General features: G+C 42.9%; 2 protein-coding genes across 3 annotated transcripts; one reads left to right on the top strand and one right to left on the bottom strand.

Moving 5' to 3' along the window:
* Positions 1–77: 77 nt before the first annotated feature.
* LOC113965262 (shugoshin 2-like) lies at positions 78–10627 on the bottom strand. Of its 2 annotated transcripts, XM_027678403.1 has the most exons (10): positions 10448–10627; positions 10155–10286; positions 9059–9234; positions 8737–8799; positions 8026–8120; positions 6949–7217; positions 4406–6355; positions 3112–3238; positions 2193–2343; positions 78–589 (listed from the first exon to the last, which is right to left on the bottom strand). In XM_027678403.1, exons 2-10 carry the CDS (start codon positions 10282–10284, stop codon positions 503–505), a joined length of 3048 nt encoding a protein of 1015 aa, XP_027534204.1. In that variant the 5' UTR covers positions 10285–10286; positions 10448–10627; the 3' UTR covers positions 78–502. The 2 variants fall into 2 exon arrangements, with proteins under 2 accessions (XP_027534204.1, XP_027534205.1); XM_027678404.1 differs by lacking the exons at positions 9059–9234; positions 10155–10286; positions 10448–10627 and adding an exon at positions 8936–9006.
* Positions 10628–10646: 19 nt separating this feature from the next.
* CUNH2orf80 (chromosome unknown C2orf80 homolog) lies at positions 10647–19533 on the top strand. Its single transcript, XM_027678398.1, is given in 10 exon segments — positions 10647–10834; positions 13304–13463; positions 14057–14133; positions 14957–15038; positions 15538–15620; positions 15768–15785; positions 15787–15850; positions 16348–16425; positions 18331–18418; positions 19010–19533. Coding segments are annotated over 8 exon segments (774 nt in total). The 5' UTR covers positions 10647–10834; positions 13304–13463; positions 14057–14092; the 3' UTR covers positions 19330–19533.
* Positions 19534–19557: the final 24 nt, after the last annotated feature.

The following is a 19557-nucleotide window of genomic DNA, read 5'->3' as shown; positions in this document are numbered from 1 at the left end:
AAATGCCAATGTTAGACTAAATGAGCAAAACACATTAGGCATGTGTTTGAAACACAGCTCTATAACTGCTAGGAACTGTCACTATACCTTCAATAGGAATGAATGCAGTCTACAATTCTGTTAGTACAAGCACATAAGACATAGAGCTGGAAAAAGCCCCATTTCTGACCCCTAGAGGCAATGAAAACAATTACTGGGAACAGCTGGAGATCCATGTTCCTGCCTGGCTTCTGACATCAGTAGTTCAACACAGTCAGGCAGGTCCTACTACAACAGCACCTCTAACAAATTCCCTGTTATTTATTGTTCCTACCTGGCTTCCAGAGTTACAGAGTACCAGAGAAAGCTTGGTACCTTCGAGGAAGCTGAACAAATAAGTAAGAGGGCATTTTTAAATCTTATGCTTTTTGTTTGCTAGTTTTAATGACTTTCTACTACTGTTTACATATAAGCAATGTGGTAGCATTTACCCAACTGCAGATGACACTCTTTTCCCTCTGTACTAACAAAGTTTCCATCTTCTGGAGGACTCTGCACAGTACAGCAAGACCCAGTCTATCCTCATGAACTGATGGATGTTGCTGAAGTGCTAAAGAGAAGCAGTAAGTATGGTCAGAAGAACAGAGCATCCCTCTCCTTGCTCTGCCACAAAGAAGGAAGAGACAATTTTCCTGCTTCCAAGGGGGCACATTTCCTTCCCTTTAACAACCAGTATGATCCTTTCTTTTCCCCACCACTCCTTCAAACATTTGTTATCAATAACCTTCAAAGTTAGATAGCAGTAGACCCTAAAAAAACAAATGCTGGAGGACAGCAGGTGCTCAGTCTGCAACGGAAGAGTACAGGCTTTCCTGAAACTCAGTTGAGTACTGGAGTACTGCATCCAGCTCTGGAGTTCCCAACTTAAGAAGGCCATGGACCCGTTGGAGCAAGTCCAGAGGAGGGACACAAGGATGATCAGAGGGCTGGAGCACATCTCCTATGAAGACAGGCTGAGAGAGCTGGGGTTGATCAGGCAAAGAGAAGAGGAGAAAGACAGAAAAGGGGGAGGGCGGGGAAGAGAGATGGAGGCCCAATCCACTCCCTTTTATAGTTAACCTGGTACACGTCTCTTATGTAAACTAGATTTTCTGTGCTTTTTTGTTCACACATGCAAAACCAGCCCTTCTCCAGGAAGTGTGCTCAATCCCTCCCCCCAGCTCAAGTCTCAAGGCAGAGCAGGGAGTTGGCTCAGGACAGCGCTGCCCCACCTCTGCAGGACCCTCTCTCCAATCACTTTTCCTGCAGCAATACTCAAAATGAGACAAAACATGCTTAGGTCTGGTCCTCTGCCTCACCCAGCGCTCAAACATTCCTAAATGTTGGTTGCTGTCACAGTTTAGGCCTAGATGGAAATCATGCACCATGTAGCCACTTGCTCAAAACCCTATTTCTTCCCCCAATCACCCAGTGAAATAGGGAAGAGAACTGAGGTAAAACTTGTATGTTGAGATAAGAAAGTTTAATAATTGCAAATAAAAGTAAGAATACAATAATAATGGTAATTAATAATAATAACTAACAATAATAAAAAGGAAACAAACAAGTGTTACATAATGCAATTGCTCACCACCCACTGACCAATGTCAAGCCCCCCTTCCTGAACCCAGATTGGCCACACTTCTAGGTATATAGTTAGAATAAATACAACTTAGCAAAAAACCAAAACATCAGTGTGTTAACAGCATTACCATTCCGAATCTAAATACAAAACTGTAAGAGCTACTAAGAAATTAACCCTACCCTAGCTAAAGCCAGGACAGTTGGGTACAGGGCTCATATTCCACTGCGGCAAGCTTTACATAGCGGACTAAGGGAGAGCGCAGGAAGGAAGCAGAAGATAGTGAGCAGCTAACCATCCAGAATGTAAGGGCCGTGTCCATCACTACAACAGACATCCACCCAACACTTTCCCCACCCCATGAGTCCCAAAGATTTCAAAACAGAAGAAATCTGCAGTGCAAGGCTCAATTCATTGAATCGGTCCTTTGGCTGCACTGATTGGAATAGTTCATCTGTCTGGTCAGCAACCTCCATCTTTGCTCTGGCCTCTTCAATGGCGGCTGGACACAGAAGCTTCTAGGAACTTGGAGGCTGCCTATTCAACTGTTATTTTCATCCTGACTCGTTCCTGTTGTTATAAACTTGCCTACCTTGGCACTGGGACATCCTTCAGGAAGCCATTCTTTTTCCTCTTTCATCTTCTGGGTCATTCCCTTGGCTTTACCAGGATTCTTTTTTCTTTTGTAGAGAGGAGAGCGGAAGAACTCAGTGTCTGTAAATGGGTCGCCCTGCCTCAGTTTACTGCAGAACCAAAAGGGTTACATTGAGTCATCGAGTATTCCTTGAAAGGTTGTATGATTTTAGTCCCCAAAGTTTCTGATTTTACTGCAGTGCTTCTCCTATAAGATGATCGAGTGGTACAGTTTGTTCCTTGTCCAATACAGAGTACCTTCTGACCCAATATAACCAGCTATTCAAAGAAAGTTCAAACTGTGACACTTTTCAGGGAAAAAGCATAGTATTACCCTGTAGCATAACAACAAAGTCATTGTTTTAAGAGTTAAATGATTCTGTCCAATAGCCATTGGATGTGCTGAATCTACAGTTTCTTAGGGAAAAGATGCAGCTATTTGTTTAGATGCTCATATCTGCTAGAAAAAGTGAATATAGATACAGCCTGCTCTCAGGAGGAAAGTACTACTCAGGTGTGTAAAACTTTATCCATCGCAGAATGCAAATGAAACCAAGGCTTTCGCTGAGCCATCTCTATCTAGTCTGGACTTTATCCTCACGCTCCTGCCTCATTAGCACTGGAGTACCACAGATGCCCATTTCAACAAGGGAAATAACATCTTTGGTAGCTTGTTACCAGAAGCCTAAACATCCACCCTGTGATGATGCAGAATTTTGGCATAACCACACTGTGGCAGAAGAGAAGGACCACAGAACATAAAGAGTAAGAGGAACTTAAAGCAACAGAGGATCCAGCCCTGGAGGGTGAAAACATGAGAGCAGAGCAGGTGTTGCAGCATGGGAGCAGTCATTGGAAAGAATAGTTTAAAGCCCAACCTGTTGAGTTTTGGTTCTTTATAGCAGGCTGGGTTCCGTCTCCGCCTGGATGAGCGCCCTGATACTTCTTCTGAGATGGAACAGGACAGAATCCTGGTATTGTTCAAGTCCTGTAGTGGTCTGATCTCTGCAAAGGGAGACATTCACATGAGTTGATCAAAGTGATTCCAAATAATTTCCAGATAGCCTAAGAAATAACAGCTGCCAAATAGAAAGGACTGCATTACCACATTTCTCTGAACACTGCACAAACCTGAATCCAAATCACATTCCCTCTAAACTCAGGAGACCATTTTAATCTAAAAATACCAGACCTGCTCCTCAAAAGTCATCTCATAAATCAAATTAGGTTCCTCAGTGAAAAAATACATAATTAGATTACTAATACTGCTAGTATCATGGGCCCTGGTGTAGTAGAAAAATGATACAAAAAATATATTTGATAGTTGTAATACCCAGGAGCTTACAGCCTGGAGGAGAGAGCAAGCTTACGGCACACAAACAACCTACCAGCAACCTACCAACTTCTAGCAAGACAAGACCACACCAATGTTCACTGCAGCTTTCAAAGTGAAGGCAGAAAAAAGGGGGAGGGCAGGAGAACAAACTTACTCCCTCTCTACAAAGTACAGCCCACTCTAGTTGTAACAGGCCTGTTCGTCAACAGCTACAGAAAGAAAAACCCCATGAAATTACTCTCTTTACAGAGCATCCACTAATAGCAAACTCCTCAAAAGGATCAGCTTAACTATTGTATTACCAGCCAAGGGATACACTCTCCAAATCCTTAAAAAAAAAAATTTAGGTTAGCTCCTGATTAATTTCCAGTGAAGATCTCACCTAGAGGTATGAAATCTGAAACCTTGCAGCACTAACCACTCTGGACCAAAAATTTGCCATCTTCTTCATGTTCTGTGCCCGATAATGCTGACTCCAGTAAGCAGGGTCAGCATCAAATTAGATTTTTCAACTGCTTGAGTAATTGATTTTCTAAATTAATAGGCATGCTCTGTAGATAACAACAGTGGTAAAACAAGACTTGCAGCACATGCTGCTAGACTTTTCCCAATATCCACAAGTGGAAAAAATGGCCAGCAATTCTCATAGGAATGCTGATAGAAAGCAAATGCAGCCACAGAAATGACTGGCCAGCACCAGTGGAAGCATAAATGATCAGACTGGAGACTGATCTTTAACTCTGAAAAAAGAGAAGAAATAAAATATAAGCATTTGCTGCACGGATTCTTTTCTCCTCATCTCCAAACACAGGTACCCTCCCCAGCCTACCACCTACCAGGTTCCTGTGAAGGTGAACTCTGAGAACTTGACTGAACTTGGTTTGCTTCCCCAGGTATTTCCTCTGCAGTCTTTTCCTTAAACATCAGGGAGCTTTTCAGCCAAACAGGGGATTTTTCTGGCATTCTGTTGCCCTCAGCACTCAAGTTCTTGGAAACTGGTACTTCAGTAAGCCTGGAGCTGACAGGCAAAGCTGCACAACTGGTAACAGAGGAGGATTCAAGATTGTTAGGAAGGTCCATAAGAGTATTTGTAAGTGATATCTCAGGTATCTGCTCCTCCAGGAAGCCATCTGGCTCAGACAGCAGATCTGTAATGAAGGAAAACTTCGCCACAGGGACGGTTTGCTTGGGTGCAAGTTCTGTTGAACTTCCAGTGAGAACATTGGCACCATCACTTTGTCTGGCCAGGGAATCAGACTCTGGAGGTCTAGAGTTGTTCCTCTGAGGCTTGGGTTTGCAATAGGCTTTTTTTTTCAAATCACTCATGTTGTTGTCAACATTAGCTTGCCTTTGTTCTTGAAGGCCCCCTGTCTGTTTTTTATTGCTCTTTCGATAGTTCTTAGCAGCTCTGGGGATTTTGCTAGCTTTGATCCCAGGAACTGACCGGGGAGGTACATTTTCACCCCCATCAAATTCTGTCTGGATGCAATCCAAGTTTCCTGCAAGATCCAAAGGATGGACAATGTAAGTTTTCCTGTTACGTTTAACATTACCAGGCAAATCCTTTGTGCCCTCCTTAGCTACTCCTTGAACATCTATACAGGGCCCAAAAACATCAACTTCGTTTCTCTGATCACAATTGCTTAACCTGACAGTTTTCCTCGTTGTCTGGCTTCTTTTAGGATGTTCTTCAGCTTTGGCCTTTCGTATTTTCACACTCTTTGGCAGATACTCCTCATCAGAATCATCTCTTTGCCTAATTACTCTAGTTTTTCTGTTGGTTTTCTGTCTGATGCTCTTTCTGCTCACACTTGAGTCCTCCTGCAAAGCACAGGCACTTGAGGTCTCTTTCCTGAAGCAAAGTGAATTTTGGGGACTGGAATCATCTGAGGGAATTTCATGACTTGAAAAAGTATGAACTGGGCTTTTTAATAAACTCTCCATATTTTGGATCTCAAAGATAGGTCCCTTCTTAACCTGTTGCATTAAGTCACCACTTTCAAGACTGGGCAGCTGTCCTGGATTCACCACATATGTACTTTCAAGATCTTGGATTCTATCAGGAGAGTGGGAATGGTGCTCCACACTACAGTCTCTGTTCTTGCTGTCAAAAGCCCCCACACAAGCCTTTTGCCCCACCTCAAAAACTTCTGACTCAGTAGAGCATGTTGCAACTTCTGGCTGAAGAAGTTTCTTTGCATTTTGAGCACACTCTTCACTTTGAGATACATCAGGACTACTTTCTGCACTGTTTTTAGTTGTGTTTGTTTTCTTTTTTCCTGTGCTTGCTTTTTTAACAGTTGTTTTCTCACCAGTTTTACAACTACCTTTGCTTTTAACCTTTATAGGAACAAACTCAGGGACTTGGCTATAGGTGGAGTCCGTTTCAACACCACACTCAGTTTCTTTAGCCTGTGGCTGATCACAGAAAGTCTCTTTACCCACAGATTTTCTATCAGAAATAAAAGTGGTTTGTGTAGGTGAAGCCAGGGAGCTGGGTGATTTCAGCTGTTGCTGTGTGTTGTTGTTGCTGGAGCTGCTGTTGTCCTTTGTGATACTACACAAAGCAGCCTGAGTGGAACTGACACATGGGAAGATACCCACACCAGAAGATGGGGTGCTTGTAGCAAATAGGGTGGAACGCTTTCTCCTCTGAGTAACGTGCCCTTGTGAGAGACGATCAAGGAAATGTTTTGCCATCTCATCAGCCTCACACGAAAGACGATGACTTTCCCAGGCAAGGGCTGGGAAACTGTCGGGATTTTGTTCGGTAGTGCACAAGACCTCTGTTGGAAAGATAAAATTCATTCCTAAGATGGAGAAATGCAGCAGGCAAATGCCAGCTTTCCCCATACCACGAAAAGCCTTGCCCCACACACTGCCACAAATCCAGAGCATGATTTTGTCTCTACAGAGACTCCCCAAACTTTCCGTGTAACAGAATTGCTCATCTGGCTCCCCCTCTGAACAAAAAGACATTCCAAAGCAAAATCCCGTAACCTGCGATAATATTTAGGAACACTCATGATCCATATAAGAGTTATTACTCATATGGCAAATCCACAAGGAAAAGTTGTGCATCTAGTCAGATTCTGCACCTTCAGACATTTCTGAAAATCTTATAGGCTCAGTGCCTATTGCTCAAAAAGCCTGATTTGCAATCTTGAACTATTGCAAACATGCCAAATATCCACAGCAACACATCCCATTCTGGGATACGAGTAACTACAGCAATAACAGCACCAGAGAAGCATGCAGTTCCTACCAGCTATTGGAGTCATGGTTAGGAGCTAACTGGAACTCTGTCACTGCACTCATGCATTTCTGAGCACAGACACACAAAGTCATACCAGAAGAACAGCAAAAGATGCAAATTTACCTCCAAAGATGCAAGAGTCATGAAAAGCCTCCTGCGTTTCCTTTGTTTCAGTGAACTTCTTCCCATTCTCTTCGTGGTGGGACTGAGGTTCCTCAGAATGCTGTGGTGACAAAGTGTCTTTGGAGGCAACAGGCACAATTTTCAGGGGCTCATTAGAAGCAGGTCTCTGAAGTTCTCCTGAGGATGTTTGTACTGCTGTGGAGCTGCCACCTTGCTGTCCTGCATCACACAGCTTGGAAATGGGCACCCTCATTGGTATCCCTGTAACCCTGGTGAGAAGGAATAACAGCAATGGAGCATGTTCCATCTATATGACAGCCACAGAATCCAGCAGGGTAACTACAGCTTTCACCTCCATCAGGAGTTGACAAAATATATTTCTGAAGTCTTCAAGTGTTGAAGAACACACACTGCCCAGGTAGGACAGATTTCCCACTTTTGGGCAAGCATAACACATAAGGAGATCACACTGCTGTGGACACAAGTAGGAGAAAAATACACTGAGGGAACAAGGAAGTAAAGGCCTTTCAGCACACAGGTTGTGACCACACATTCACCTTGCTGTGGAACACCAACGCAGCTGCCTGGTGCTACGCGTGTGGGCAACTCCAAGGACTCCCCTGTGCTCTGAGGGGAGACTAAACAGAGGAGAAACAGAACTTCAGATACATTTTAAGAGATCCTGCTCTGATCATTTTTCCAGAATACAAGTTTACATCATACAAGCAGGTGACTATTAAGCATATGTATGTAACAAACATCAAATCGGCCAGCTATGGCATTCACTCATTCAAGGAAATCTTGCAGTGCTCACCAGCTACAGAGGGAAAACTACCCAAAAGTAATGCACTCTCAAATAAAGAAGGCAGAAGGACCAGCTTTTGCACAGACTTGGCATTAGGACAAACAAGACAAGGAGTGGCAGCAGAAAGACACAGAGTAAAGGAAAACATCAAGCAGTGGAGGTTCAGAGAAGATATCTCACATAAAACTGGTAACTGGGCACACACATAAAACATAAGAAGTTTAGCATCTAGAAATTCAGGACAAGCTTGCTGATATCATTTTAAGGCCCACCTCAGAAGATGACCATCTGCAATATCATCAGCCCAGCAATCTTCAGTCATGCTGCTCTTCTGGCCACTGGACAAGGATGCAGAATTTGTATGGAACTGGAAGGAAGAGAAATAGAAGAATGGGTTAAAGTTGTTACAATCCTTAGTGCAGCCTCATGCACAGAAACAGCAGGAACTCAGTTTCACTCTGGAAAGAATGTAAAATGCTGCCAGTGACCCACTCCTATTTAAAATTGCATAAATTATAAAATAAAAAATTATGAAATAATTAGATTCTGTCTCCACAAGCTTAAGGATGAAGTTAAACTAGTACAGATAATATGAGACTAGGAAGCAGGAATATTTTCCCCATCCACCCATGAGACAGGACATAGGGAAAATGTCCTATTCCCTTCCCAAGTTGCCATGGCAATACTTTAAAAAATAAATTGAAAAGAAGTCACAACGTATCAGAGCAGAAGAGCCTACTGGTCAATACAGCCAGTGATCTAGAGGAAAGCAGTTTAAAACTGTAGCCCTTCCTACAGAATAAATTACCGCAGAAATCCTTAACATCGAGCTAAAAACAAGGATGCAGCCAGCATAATTCAAGCAAGCAAATAAAAACAGCTGAAGCATCCAACACTGCAGTGAGCAGGCAACACAAAGCAAAAGACAGAGACAAACAAAGACCCCTTCCCAGAGCAGTGTGCTCATGTTTCCCATGGTTTACCTCAGACAGCCGGGCCGTCTTAACTGCAGCCATAAGATTTTCAAATTCTTTCAAGATATGATCCTGTTGAGGTAATAAAAGAGAGAGAAACCATAAAGACATTAAATTAAAACATCTATTCCAACAAGGATATCGGTAGCTAGAACAAGGAACTGGGGAGAACACAGCTTGCAAAAAAAAAAAGCAAATGAATGGTGACCTTTTTCATATGCTGAGAATTTGGACAATCAGCAACAGCTCACTCTTCCCAAGGCTGAGATGCTGGTGCTGCATGCCTTGCCTACCACACCTCTCCATGCCAGCCACGTTGCTAGTGCCATACCTGGAAGGAGAGCCTGTGCCGCAGCACAGCATTCTGGAAGTGGCACTGCTCCACCTCCTTCTGTAAGATGGTTTTCTCCTGGGTGAGCCGCTGTGCATTGGCTTTCTCTGCATTGAGGGCCAGAGCCAATGCTTTATTGTTGTGTTTCAGGGAGACTTTAATAGTAGAAGAGTTGTCTGTAAGAGATGGAGAGATATCACACAGAATCAGCATCCGAGGTTTCATCCATGCCTCTTCCCTCATCATACTTCTTCTTCCTCTTTACAGAACAGCTTTCCGTAGATTTGGATCTCTACAACTCAACAGCCCACACAAAACCAGCAGTATAATTCCTTCCAGCAAAAGAAGTCTCCAGAGAAGAGCAGGGACAAAATTTCCATAATAACCTGCAACACTTCAGACACCCTCTTCATCCTCAGTTGGTCATGCTCAGGTAGCAAGCTACTGCTTCAATTCTTAATGAATGATAGCATGGTTCAGGTACTGAGTTTGAAAAGATATGCTTCTGGCTTTGAATATGCCACCTGAGTCCTCATCTCTATCCAAAAAGTGGGAGAAAAACCTATTTTCCTTTAGTTGTCCTTGAGCAGATTTAGAGCCATGTTTCCCAATTTCAAAACAATTAAATAAGAGTAATAGAAATATCTAATTTTTTCAAAGTAGTCCAAATTATCTCATGTGCTATCTTTGCATTGTTTTCCCCATAAAAACAAGTCACAGTTGGACTAGCTTCTGCACAGGATTGCATATACACTAAAATACTTTCCACACCTCTCGTTTTTGCTATTTGGACCCTGAGGACTCAGTTTCCCAAACACAGATGTCTGATGTCATCTGAGATGCTGCTGAGCAGCCTTTGACGCCCCAAGCTGCTGCTCCAAAGGTTCTGTGTTAAACCTGTCAGTCACAGATACTTCAGACACCCTTGGGCACCTTGAGTGACACTTCACACTCATTTGCAGGGCATTGAATTCACTAGAAAGCCCTCGGGCAGAGAAGCTGCCGAGACTGCGGCCCACCGCCCTGGCCAAAGGCACAGTTCCAAGCTGATGAAGCTGCCAGCCCCTGCACGCACTGCAACGCAAAATACACTCACTAATGATTTTCGTTTTGATTTTGGATACGAGCGAGGCATTCAACTTCGCAGTCCTCAAGGCACCCTTTTTCTTCTCCCGCATCCTCTCTCTTACGCCGCTCAGGCTGAAGAAGGACGTGTCGGCGGCCATCGCTGTAGAGTGACACCGAGCAGGGTTAGCACCCGTATTCCCCGCCAGCAAGTCCTTGGCGGCCAAGACTCGTACTACCCCCAAGCAGCGGCCCCGCGGCCCCTCATGGCCCGAGCAGCTCTGGGCACAGTTCCGCCGCCCCCTGCACGGATCCCCAGCTCACCTGCGGACGGGGCAGCTGCCTCTCGCCGCGGAGAGGGTCGGAGGGGAGGGCGCAAGGAGGAAGAGGAAGCCCTGCCCGCCAAGCGACTTTTGAAAGCGAGCGGGCCGGCGGGCAGCCCGCCCCTCGCCACGCCCCGCGAGATGACGGCGAGAGGGACGTCCTCGTCCCGTCGGGGCCGGGGAGGCTCTGCCCGCCCTCACGGCGAACGCGGACCCCGAAACGCGCCTTCCCGGCCCCCGCGGCCCCGCTGCCTTCGGGCTGGAAGCGCCGAACTTTGAGGCGCTGCCACCGCCACCTGCCTCGGCCCCACGGAGCTACACCGCTCCTGGAATGCCTGAGAAAAGCCCGAGGATTGTTCTGAAGGGCGAATCTCACCCAAAAATGAGGGTTGGTTCGTGCACAGAGCTTGGCTTGCAGCTGTCACCTGACAGTCACGTTTTACTGTCTATTAAAATGATTTGTTTTCTTATGTAATTTTCACTTGAGCCCAAGTTAATGCACTGTTTTCCAGACACCCTTGAATTTGCCCTCAAGAAGCTGACATTATATATGCTGGCGTGATGACATTGAATATCTTAAGGAAATGACACATAAGGAAAAAGCAGCCAAATAAGTTGAAAAACAACAATTTAGAGTGGAGATGCAATTTATAGCAGAGGTGCCAAGAGAATAAGGCTGGTGAAAACATGTCTACCTGTTGTCCCCAAACGGGTTCCTTTAACTCGTGTGCTATTGGCTGGTCCCCATGTAGAGTCGAGGTATTTGATTTATTTACATTTCTGTGCTGAGAGGGATGCTGGGGGTCAAATCCACAAAACCAGCACGATGACTATCAAAACTTTTCACTATTTATGCATTTTAGTAAACAAAGGCATTAATGTTCATTGGCTACAAGTTGCATAGTTCTCTTATTCATCAGTATTCTATCTTTTATTAGTTAAATAATTCCCTCACTTCTTATGCTAATTAGTCCATATGCTCTTCTTTTGAATTGGTGGGTTTCATGAATCAATAATCACAATGTGCCCCTGCCAGAATTATCCTTTACCTAGTTGGAGATGATTTCGGCACAGTTGATGAGTTGGCTTTGTTAGGTTCTTCCTCATCTTGGGAGTTCTGCCAAATGTCTTTGTGGCTCATAAATTCTGCATTCTTTGTGTCCACTATCAGTAGTATATCCTTCTCTCCAAACTTTTTTAATGTCCCGCTGGAGCTGAGATCATTGAAGCATGTCAAGACCTAAACCTTAGCAAGGCAATTCTACCAACAAGTAATTTATCCTTCTAACACCTGGACATCACACCTGCTGCCACAGGCATGTGAATGGTAGCTCTTTGCAAGAGTCCTGAATCCTACAACTATTTTATGTGATATTTGTTAATACAGTAGCTGATAAGCATTAAATAATGCCAATTATTAAATAAATTTATTCACTCCAACTTAATTAAGTAGCAGATTGACCAAACACCCTCTATATCTGCCCTGAAATCAGACCTGCAGTGGGTTACAATTTTGCAGGGACACACAGCTGCCTGTAGCTTTATTTCTTGCTCTGGGGAAATACACTGCTGTTAAATATGCTGTGGTCTGGGAAAAAGACATAAGTATCCTCTAAGACATATTCTATGCTGCATGTGTGACAAATTCTACAGTTGAGGGGTCTAAACTTGCTTTACTAAATTTATTAAGTTACTTTACTAAGTTTATTAAGCACACTGCTCAGCAAATTAAATTAACAGTTGGCATTTTAAAACCAGAGACTCTCTATTTAAATAGTGGAAATCTTTGCCAGGAAATATTGCAGATGTCAATTACTCAAAATTTCAATTTTACTTACTAAAAAAGCGATTGGACAAGTTTGTGAAAGTTAAAAACAAGTAAGGGCTATTGACAACCAATGCAACACTTTTTGCTGAAGAAGGTCCTGAACTGGAGAAGAGAGAAATACACTGAGAAAGTTTGACGCCTGCCAGTACATTTCCTCCATCTCTTCCCCATTGAGAATGGCAAATGAAATAACGAATGGAAAGCACAACACAAATTCTATAAATACAAAGTAGACATCTTCCTGGAAAACATCTATGTCTCATGATAACACATTTCCTTTTATGTTTTCTTGGGCCGTCACAAAGAGAGGCAACATTATGATCATTCTCATAAAATCATTCCTATTTTTTACTAGTTAATAACAGAAGAATTACATTTCCAAGAAGAGGGATGGCTCATTCCATTCAGAGCTACAGCCTGCAAACTTTCCTAATCTACAAAATCCAATAGCTTCTCACTGACTTGCTAGTCATCATGACACATTGGCTACCATCAGCAATCCCGTGCAAGATGTGCCCTGCCTCCATTGGAAGGACAACAGTGAGGTTTAGAACATCATGTTGGGATTTTTTGACTGTTAGAATTTCTCTCAATACTATAAGCAAAAACATAACATAGATGAAAGAACAAGTAGCAGCATCCTTGCTATATGCCATAAACACTGGAAATGGAACTGTAGATGGGCTCTTGGCAGGTATCAGGTCTAGTCTTTCACCATTCCATTTGGTGAAATGCTGAAACAGTAGAAGCTGGTATCTTTTACAAGGAATTTGATCTGTCAGAAAACCTGGTGAATAGTCTCTGCCTCCCTTGTTAGCGAGTCTTTTATGCTTCCAACTAGCCACTCAGCAGTGTAACTCAATGCCTAGAAGTGTATTAGGATCATCTAGCTTGAAACTGATAACCCAAGCTGAAGGTGCAGGTTTAACCTCTTCTTTGTGATGGTTTTGGTTTGTTGTTTGGGGTTTTTTTCTTTCAGTTTCTCTCAGCTCGGCAGCATTGTTTCCAAGCAACATTGTTTCTAAGCAGCAGTCCTGCATGAAGCCATAGCCTAATTTCCCTGGTACACAAAGGAAGACAGAGGCAAGAAAGGAACAGCAACATCAAGAGGGAAATCCTCCTCATAAATACCTGAAGTCAGAGAGGCTCCAAATCCAGATCCTGAGGCCTATTGCAAAAGTTGACACAGGTAGTGCATGATTTCGTGTGTACATGTATGAGATGTAGAACAGGGGGACAATATTCAGTAACAGAGAGTTTTGTGTATTATGGAGCAAAGGAGTGGAGCACGCGCTTTAATGTTACAATAAATTGGTGGGCCAGGTGCTGGCTTCTCTCTTTGCTGTTAGTTCATCTTTCAGCCTGTCCTCTTCCCAGTCTATCCCCTGTTTCTGCCACATAGATCTGGTTAACAGACACACAGTGGGGAGAGCAAGCCTTGTGCTAAGAAACCTGTAATCGGCAGCAGGTCAATAGCTTGCATTATATGAGAGATATACATCACTATGTTGGGGATGCAGGCAACCTGCAAGCTGATGCTCAGGATTGATGCTTATTCTAAATGGGTTCATTCTGCCCATTTCCCATTACCAAACTCCTTACCATCACTCTCAGTACTGTTCATGTTGTCTTCTTTCTTGACTAAATTTTTGTCAGTTTCTATTTTAATCCTACCTTGGAAATTATTTTGGCTAGATTTTTGTAGGAGGTCTCCAAGTGTCACGTTCTCTTTATCTGTTTTTGAGATTTGTTCACTGGCAGAGACACTTGGTTCTCTCCTAGATCCCATTGAGCTTATGCTACAATGACAACTAGAATATGGACAGAAAACACCTGAAGAAAAAGATTGAAAAACTCCTGTAAGTAATAACTGCCCACAACTGCTTTCACTGCACTAGATTGGCTTGTTTTCATTGCAAATGGTTGTATGACTAGGTGGATGACAACTCTCAAACCTTAGTCTTCTCTTGCTGGAAAGTGTAAACAGACTTCTTTTGACAATTTCTTGCATGCAGTCTGCAGTGTAAGCCCTGACTGCACATGTGACAATAGAATCATCACAGCCCAGAACTTGCTCAGTGGAGCAACCAGAGAGGTGCAGAATTCCCCCCTTGCAATGCATCCAGGGCAGCTGCTGTCTCTAAGGGGTCTCCTAGTTCATGCCGCAGTGTCTCGTGCTCTTCAATGCAGGACTGCCCAGCAGACAACTCCTCAGGGATATAAGCAGTATCCCCTCTATTCCACACAAGTCCTGTGCCCATCTTCTCTAGGAATGCTGGCATGGATCTGTAGTACTTCATCTGAGGAAAGATTGCAGAATCAGGCCTCCTTTGAACGAGAAGAACAAGCACCAGTGAAGCATCTCTTTCATTCTCTGTACAGTGAAATTCTTCTGTGAGTCCCCAGACTTTAAATAATGGTTTCATATTTCTTCTTCCTATTTTGGAGCCTTTAGAAGACAGCAGTGTGGTTTGAAGGAAGGTAAGATTAGCAGAGATGCAAAAAACTAACAGCTTTCCTACTTGGGAACTATCTGTGAGAAATCCTGCAGCAGATTCCTAGCCCTGAATCATAGTGAATTTAGCCTTGGTCTTGCAGTATCTTTAAAGTCATCTATTACATTTCCTTTGCACTGGTTTGCTTAGAATCAGCTGTAATTTAGAGTTATTTCCTTGCTTTAAGGGGAGATTATGTTGGCATCAGACTACGAGAAAAAGAATTTGATCCAAGAGGACAAAGGCCACCCACCTTTCTAGATGACATGGTAATCACCAGAATTCCTACTTCCTATCCTCTTTAACTGTGGGGCTCCTGAGAATTCTGAAGGATGGCTATTTGGTACAGCTAAATAACCTATCCCTACGATGACAAATAGCAGCCCATTACTGAAATGAGTACCTAAATTGGCTGTGAATAGCATCTGGGTATAATGTATCCAAGATAATTCAAGATTTTGTTGGTTTTTTTAGCAAGAAAAAGCTATTCACAGAAGACATTTGATAAAGTTAAGTCAACTAACCAAAGATTATTCTTCACAATTCACAAGCCAAGTCTGTTGCTGCATAACAAAACAGAAAGTCTTCCTGGATGTATTTTAAACCTCTGAAACCTCATCAAGTGTCTTACAACAAGTGAGGTACCCAGTTAGTTGAGGGAGTATTGGGCACAGCTCAGGTTTCCCTGCATTACCCTGGTCTTTCTGTCTTCCCTCAGTCAAGCAATTACAGTCAAACAAAACAAATGAGATTCTTCTGTCTTTCCAGGTCCATTACAACTTAGCCCTCAGTGTTGCTTTACTGTGGCTTAGTGACTTGGATGCTCCGATTGCACTGACAAGAGAGAAAATGTGAGTATTGAAAAGCTAAGGTCCTGCTGTTGCGGTGGGTTACACCAGTGTGAAAATGAGGTAAAAGCAGCAGTGAATCGACCCCAGGACTACTTTTTGCATTTATACCACCAGGATAATAATCTTGTTGTTCAAAACACTATACAGGAGCTTTGCAGCTCGCAACAACATATCCCAACCGAACTGAGAGAGAAGCTATGATATTATCTTCATACGCTGGAATATTAATGGTAAGAGCACAAGAAAGATGGCAGTATCTTTTATTCTATGGCATATAGAATAGAATAGAATAGAATAGAATAGAATAGAATAGAATAGAATAGAATAGAATGGAATAGAAAACTCCCTGTACCCCAGATGTCTTTGTTCATTAAAAGCACGGTATACAGACAGTGCAAATATTACAAATTCATTCCATTTTTATCAAGTAGCTATTAAGTTTTGCTCAGTCTTAGAAAACAAGGTAGTCAGTTTCAGTAGGTGTGTATATGTTACTTAACTTGTTTCACCCAAGTGCAAAATGGCAAGCAAGTTTCTGGACCAGATCTCAATAGATTTGTACCAGCAGTACGAAACAATACCAGAAGTTCATGTGAAAGCTGTTTCAGAGATCAAAGGAAGGGGATAGGAGCTGGATTTCATTCATTCACTTGAAAGAATACTACTGCTGAGAGCTGAATCTCTCTTTTACCTGTTTTTTTTACCTTTTACCTTTTACTGCTCGCAGAACAGCATTCCTGTAGAAGACATCTTTGAGATTTACAGCATGAGGCCCTCAGCAACACACTGGCAGAGGTCTGCAAATGTGAGTGATTTAGGTTTTTTTCAGCATCTGTAAAGGAAGTGATCCTATTATATCTGCGCCTTTCAAAAAAAATGCTACATTTTAAACTGAAGTCATTTGCCCCTTTTGCCCCATTAGTAACAGCAAACAAGCTCCAGCCCTCTCTTAGGACAGAGCAAAAAGCTGAATTATTCACCACCTCCTTCTCTATCTTACAGTGTGCCAGGGAGAGGCAAGAAAAGGGCAGCCCAGTTACTCACATCCACACTAAGATGCAACACAGCTCCTGCACCTTTGTCATAATGCTTTACAGAGGAGCATTCCCACCAGCGTGCTCTTATTACCACTAGTGTGGAGTAGGGGAAGAGGCTATGCAATTCTGAGATACAGCCTGGCATGTGTTCAGAGCAACTTTCTCTAGCAATATATCTTTAGTCATATAATTGCCCTTTAAAAAACAGGAAAGGTATTATAATCTTTAATTCATGACTCAAGTCACAGGAAAGTATTCCATATGACCCAGCTCCATAATGAAAAAGCATTTGTACTGGAATATATAGATTTTCTTTTCAGTAACACAGACTTTATCGATGTTTCCCAAGCAATCATTAAAAGTTGATGTGGACTTGTAGTCAGACTATAACAGATGATTCACATGTAATTGACAGTGCACTTTATTTTATTTTTTTTACCTCAGTCATGCTTAGCTGTAATATTAATGACAGACTGCCACCCGGTGTCCAGAAAGGGCAGAGCTACACCAGCTCACAGTTCCACGCAACAGAACAGCCTTAGCTGTAACCTCTCTTAGTTGAATTCTTCCATGTCAAGCACTAGATATGTCACTAGATGCCACGTAAGGGCATTTCACAATATGTTATTTAGAAGGAGGGATCTTCTCTGCTCCTGGGACAAGTGGGTGGATCAGCTGTCCCTCCTTTTGCTGTGAATATTACACTGTATATTTTTACTGTCTTGCTTCTTATGGACAGGAATACTTTTCTCTAGGAACTTCCAACCTAGGATATTTTTAGAAATCTCTATTTTGAGTGCTCACCATACACTGCAGAGGAGTGATATTTTCTTGAAAGGTTTCCAGCTACTCATGCTGTTTCCCATGGTGGGGTGTTTGAGTTTTTGCTTGGGTTTTGGTGTTTTTTTTCTTTGGGAGGAGGCGAGGTTATTAGTGGTATTTTTAGCTTTGATTTATATTCTGATGTTATGCAAGCAGAGACAAAGAAAGAATCTCATGTTACTGTGCACTTGCCTAGATCCTGTCCCTCGTGGACTCAGAGACACTTCCTTAATGGTCACAAGGTAGCAAAGTTAAAAAATTTTCTAAAGAGGAAGATAAGCCATTGTTATCAGGATCTCCAGTTTCTGTTTCAGCCAACACCACTACTTCATTTTATTCACGGGCTTAAGATCATTCCCACCCTATGAGAAAGGAACAAAAATGCTTTGCTGAGCTGGGAAGCTAAGGATACTTTATTTTGCAAAGCCTTGATTCATTTAAGAGGTTAAACCTACTGTTTTAAACTAACAGTAACTCTTGGAGCTCAACTTACGCTTCCTTAAGAGTCCTAGACTCAAAGAGATGGAATACAGCCCATCTGAAAATTCAGTTTCTGTGGATATTTCCCACTGAAGTAAAATGGTGGAGATTCCTGTTACTTCTCATCACTTTTGAAGCTTTGGCTTGAATCTCCTTGAAAATCAAGACTAGCTTTACTAAGATATATAGGTACTTAGGGAGCCAAAGTCACATCCTAGTGACATTTAGGATGGAGATTACAAATGGTGCTCATTTATCCATCAGGACTGCTGAAGCAGTTACCTTAGTTTCTGCTGACCAGAAGAGTATGCCCATTTTCTTAGCACATAGTTTCTGCAGGTATACTAATTTATTAATTGCTGTCTTTTCAGGACCCCTGGATTCAACCTTTCAGGTTCTCCCTGCATCCATTTGCCATGCTGACTGCCCCTGAAGCTGCAGAGTATGCTTGGAAGCAAAGTGAGCACCTTTCACCCCAACTCCTTCAAGGCCAGGGCAGGGGAACACAAAGCAGCACCAGGCCCAGCAGAGCCATCAAGTTACAGCCTGCTGAGCTCCAACAGCTGCACATGGAAAGGATGGTGAAAACCTTGGTCTGTGTATCTTCTATTGTTGGGGCATGGGGGGAGGTACAGGTGTTTTCTCATTGAAGCCTAGAAATGGCATCTAGCTCAGGCTCCTGAGGTTCATGACAATTGCAAAAGGTGCATTTTGCTCAAGTTGAGGTAAAAAATATGGTTACATGTTTCTAGTAGAATCAACCTTCATGTCTGTCCATCACTAGTTTGTTCTTAAGCTTGGACTAATAGTAGAACTTTTGCAAAGGTCAGTTATGCTACTGGCCAGCGAGAGCCACCTACAACTTGCCTGTTTCTTCTCCAAGTGCAGAAAAAATGAGAATAACTGCAGGAGCATTAGAGAATTTGAAGCTGGAACCCCTTACCTCCAATCATGGGCCGACTGCAAGTGAGCCCATGCAGTAGGTCTGTAAACCAGCCTGGTGGCATTCCGTAAGCCCAGGATGATACGAGGCTCTTTCCCTCTCCCAAGGCATCAAGTACCAGACAGCAACAGCACATCAAAAGCAAGGACCTTGTTCAGCAAGGAGAGCTAAAAAGGGCCACAAGCAACTAGACCCACTGACCAGAGGAAAGCAACACGTTGACAAAGTAGGTCTGAAGAATTCAAACAAGCCAGTAAACAGTGTTTGCAACACTATCACTGGATGTCACAGAGTGGCACTTCAGGCCACTTGGAGCCCACAAAGCCTTCCGAGTCTGCCCTTCTCAGTTCTCTTTAGCATGAGATGTTTCATAGCAGCGCTAGTTTATAAAATAGTGTCAATTCTAAATTGGACTGCAAGCTATTAACAGGAGGTGTCACTCGTGAGCTGGAAAGTCAGTTCCAGTAATATTCAATATACACATGGAAAGCACTCTCCTGGCTAATATCCCTGAAAAACATATTCACTACTATCGCTTTTAAGTTTAAAAAAACCAAACCTTTTGTTACAAAAATTAACAAAAACCTAACTCCATAAAGAACCCAGTAATGTCAGATTAGCCCAGCACGTTCATGACTTAGGTTCTGCCTTTCTA

This window comes from Neopelma chrysocephalum, unplaced genomic scaffold (assembly GCF_003984885.1).
Source record: "Neopelma chrysocephalum unplaced genomic scaffold, ASM398488v2 Primary Assembly neopelma1_44, whole genome shotgun sequence".
Lineage (NCBI taxonomy): Eukaryota > Metazoa > Chordata > Aves > Passeriformes > Pipridae > Neopelma > Neopelma chrysocephalum.
Note: the sequence above shows the minus strand (reverse complement) of the source record. Positions and strands in the feature narration are given on the sequence as shown.

Excerpts from the sequence above, each read along its gene's own strand:
- LOC113965262 (XM_027678403.1), bottom strand. The coding sequence starts at position 10,284 with ATGGCCGCCGACACGTCCTTCTTCAGCCTGAGCGGCGTAAGAGAGAGG. Across the intron at positions 7,218-8,025 it reads GCAGATGGTCATCTTCTGAG|GGTTACAGGGATACCAATGA; the intron begins GTGGGCCTTAAA and ends CCTTCTCACCAG. Across the intron at positions 3,239-4,405 it reads TTCACCTTCACAGGAACCTG|AGATCAGACCACTACAGGAC; the intron begins GTAGGTGGTAGG and ends CTCCCTTTGCAG.